General features: G+C 44.6%; 1 protein-coding gene across 1 annotated transcript; it reads left to right on the forward strand.

Annotated features, from left to right (window-relative positions):
• The first annotated feature begins 1,826 nt into the window (after positions 1–1,826).
• On the forward strand, positions 1,827–3,562 carry LOC138875066 (filament-like plant protein 3). Its single transcript, XM_070153878.1, has 3 exons — positions 1,827–1,883; positions 2,675–2,845; positions 2,915–3,562. The coding sequence occupies exons 1-3, from the start codon at positions 1,827–1,829 to the stop codon at positions 3,560–3,562; spliced, it is 876 nt and encodes a 291-aa protein (XP_070009979.1).
• Positions 3,563–3,851: the final 289 nt, after the last annotated feature.

Below are 3,851 nucleotides of genomic sequence, written 5' to 3' on the forward strand. Positions count from 1 at the left end.
ATCTATGTTTTTGTTTACCTCGAAAATACGAGTAAAAATTAAAATTGATTTATGGTTTTTATTAATAATCAAAAAATCTATCGTGTAAATGAAATCAAACCAGTGTGCGAGACAGTCTCGACCTCGAGCTAAGGTGACTTGAGGTTGGTTAAGAACAGTAAAGCAAGAACAATCAAGTAAAGAGACGATTCTAATGAAATATGAGCCAAAAGTAAGAGAGTATATTATTTGCCAATGATTGATGATGGTTACAAATTATTGGGGTCCCCTTTATATAATAGGGGTACCCTAAATAAAGTGCATTTCTATTGACAATAAAGAATCTTATTGGGACAACTGTCTAACCGCCTAGTACGTATTTGTACAAATCTATTCCAAAATTTACGCCATGATCGTGGGGACGTGGTAGGAATCTTGCTCATTCTGTTACAAACTTATAATGGCATTATCTCAGAGTTGATCACACTGGGCCCCCGACGCTCCTCGAACACTTAAATCTTCAAGCCTCCTATTCTGCCTTCGGGATCGAACTCGGTCCATAGTGAGTCTATTCCTTGACGCAAACCTTCTGACGTTCCACGTGGTGGGCCTTCGGGCCCACAAAATCGGGGGCACATGATTTTACTGTATATAGATAGTCCATGCGTTTCTTAGAATAAAATGATAAGAAACGATTTGAACCTCGATTTTTCAGAGTCCCTAATGATGATGTCATTCTCGTGATGTAGGCACTCGAAGTGACCGAAACATCCCGTCGGTTCGCTTCCCTAAAATATTGAATGCTTCTCTAGTGATGGTCGGCCACTAGCGTCGTTGAACTGTCGCCGCCAGCCTATAAATATATGGTTTAAATCCTATAGAAAGCTTTACTTCAATCTTCAAACCACCTCTAAGATTTTTCTATATCTCCTTCTTTCCATATCTTTTCTCTAATTATCCGCTACTCCCGTTCCCTTTAGTGCCAAAAAATACAAAACTCCATCTATTTTCGCTTCCTCTAACTCGAATCAATGGCAAAAACTTCAAAAATAGTTCCCCAAAAGGGGAAAGCTACCTCCTCATCTTTCCCACCGGCCAAACTTGTGGCACCGGCCCTTCACGAGATTATTCCCGGCCCTTGCGTGATAAAGAAAGATTTCAATATTGAAAATCCCCCGACAATCTCAGGCCGATGCGAACACGTATCTCGATGCATTAGCTTGATAACGAAGAAACATCTCAAAGCAATGAAAAAAGATTGTGGCGGAGGGGGGGGGGAAGTTGTGGTATAGATCCCCGATCCCGAGGAGAGTATCACTACTCACGAGGATGGGTTCTTAAGTGTTTACACTTACCCCTTCACATTAGGTCCCCTTGATCCAGTAGTGATTGACATTTGCAAAAGGTATGAGGTCACTCTCGGCCAAATCCACCCTCATTTTGGTGTATCGTGATTATGCTGTTCTATGACTCTAGCAAGGCCGATGGATTAGAGTTTATCCTCAACCACCTCATTCGGCTGTATCGGCCTCAACCCTTTTGAGGGTTAAGCAAGCTTCAACGTCGATTAAGCAAAGCCTTCTTTTCTAGCAATGACGAGGATAAGGACCAAGGTTGGATGATCTGGTTCATCTGAGTGAGGACCTCGGACATCATCCCTAAGGGAAAAATGTCGTTCCCGAAGAAATGGAACCCCAATTGTAAGTGAAGTCCCTTTCCCAGTATCTTCTTATACTCTGTTCCTACCTTTTGTAATGCCTTTACCTTTTTAGAAATTGAATCTTGGATGCCCCATGCGATCCATGACCTCGAGGACTGGGTCCGAAAATTGGCCGCGACCTCCTTGTATGACGAGTGCAAATGGCACGGCTTATCGAAGGGCAAATAGGAGGCCAAACATCATGGTAAGTTCTTCTCCCAGGTTTTTTGATGCTTTCCTTTTATTGGAGATGTTGTCTCGCTTATGCCCATTTATGCGGGCATTGGAGATGTCTCCGAAGTAAGGTCAGCCCCACCCGGGGAAGATATCGAGTCCATGGTTACCAAATCGGGGAAAGATAGCTAGAGGAAAAGGGCTTCGAAACTCGAAGACCCCTAGGATAAGGAGGCCCCTACTCGAAGGCTAAGAAGGAAACTTATTCATGTGGACGTAGATTCGGCCCACCAATTTCTTGATTATGAAGAAAACAAGGGCAAAGATTCGGCGTTGGTGATCCGAACTAGGAAACAGGTCGAGGTTTCCAAGCCCTATGAACTGGAGACCTTGCCTCGTGACGAGGAAACTTCGAAGAAAGACTCGGGCAAAGCCTCGAGTCCCCTGTGATTGGGGTTATTCCCCTGCCTTCAATAAGTATACCAGAGAGGGCAAGCCCCCAAAATCTCGAGGCTAATCAGAATGCTCCGAATGAGGAGCTAGGGGCCGTGACAATAGGTCACTCCCCTTCTCTACCATCTTATTCTGAGGAGGCAATAAAGGACCCTCAAGGCCTGCAAACGCCTGACCCGAGCAAGGTCCTCGAAGAATATCCTTTTAAGGATTGTTTTACAGAGGTTGATGATGTCGCCGACCTTAACAACACATCTACCCTCTTTGAAGAGGCTCATCGTCTTTTCTCCTAGGTAAGTATCAGTTCCTGCTGTTGTAATATTTTCTTCTCCCCTTCTCTTGACTGATATCTTTTTGTTTTTTGTGTAGGCCATCATCAAGTTCATGGCCGGGTTGAGCCAACGTGAGGTCGAGGTCAAGAAGGCTTCGGATGAAGAGAAGGCCTTGAGGCTCCTTTGTAGCCAAAAGGAGGAGGAGCTCAAGGACCTTCGGGCTGATTTGGCCAAAGCTCGTAAAAATGAGGACGAGCTAGACAAGCAGGTAACCGTGATTTTAAAAGAGTATGGTCTTCTTGGCCTTACTATGGAGGCTAACACTTCAATGTCTTAGCTGCAGCAAAAATTGGAGATGATCGGGCAGCTTCGGGGTGAGGTCGATCAGGTTAAGGCTGACTTCAACCGATGGAAGGAGAACATGGATCAGCTTGTTGCTGATAAAGAGGTTGCTCTAGCCCAACTGGCCTCGGCTGAGACCCAACTCCGAGGTATTAAAGTGAAAAATCTAGCCCAGGCCAAGAAGATTAGGGAGCTCGAGGCTAAACTTGCTGAAGCCGGGGCTGAGGTTGCTGAAGTCGGGGCCGAAGTGGAGAGAACGAAGGCCACGACTGATAAAACCATCGCCATGTACTTAAGGGATGCTGAGGCTGTTCAAGCAGAGCTAAGGGAGGCCTCCGACCGGGAAAAACAGAGTAATGATTTGGCCAAGTGCCAATCTCGGAGGGAGACCCTCGAAGAAATCAATGCCCGAGGTTTCCACCTCACTGAAGAGATAGCCCAAGCAAGGGCGCTGGAAACCGATGCTAGGTTTCTTGTTTCTTCTAATGATAAAGATGCTGTTAGTGGTTTTGAGAGCCGGGGAAATGAGGATGGAGTCCCCGAGGAGGAGGTTCCCGAAGACGCGACTCTTAAGGATGTGGCTCCAAAAGATGCAGCTCCCGAGAATATGGCTCCCGAGGATATGGTTCCCAAAGTAGATTAGGTTCTTTTGTTTTTGTTTTTATTTTTGTATAAGGCCCCTTGTGGGTATTATAAATACTCTTTATGAATATAAGGAATTACCTTTCTTTTTTACTTTATCTCTGATTTGAATTGAATTCTGCTTCGTCTCCATTTGTGAAATTTTTTTATGTTACAACTTCAATGATCAAGTGAGCAGTGGCTCAGACTCAAAATAGAAAAAAACCCTTAGGGTTTTAGTGATCAATGGGCGATCTTTGAACTTATAATAGAATACCTCTTAAGATTTTTGTTAATCCTCGAGCTATGCT

This window comes from Nicotiana sylvestris, chromosome 8 (genome assembly GCF_000393655.2).
Source record: "Nicotiana sylvestris chromosome 8, ASM39365v2, whole genome shotgun sequence".
Classification (NCBI taxonomy): domain Eukaryota; kingdom Viridiplantae; phylum Streptophyta; class Magnoliopsida; order Solanales; family Solanaceae; genus Nicotiana; species Nicotiana sylvestris.

Coding starts and splice junctions, on each gene's coding strand:
- LOC138875066 (XM_070153878.1), top strand. CDS start 1,827: ATGACGAGTGCAAATGGCACGGCTTATCGAAGGGCAAATAGGAGGCCA. Junction 1,884..2,674: donor ATAGGAGGCCAAACATCATG/GTAAGTTCTTCT, acceptor TTTTTTGTGTAG/GCCATCATCAAGTTCATGGC. Junction 2,846..2,914: donor AGGACGAGCTAGACAAGCAG/GTAACCGTGATT, acceptor TCAATGTCTTAG/CTGCAGCAAAAATTGGAGAT.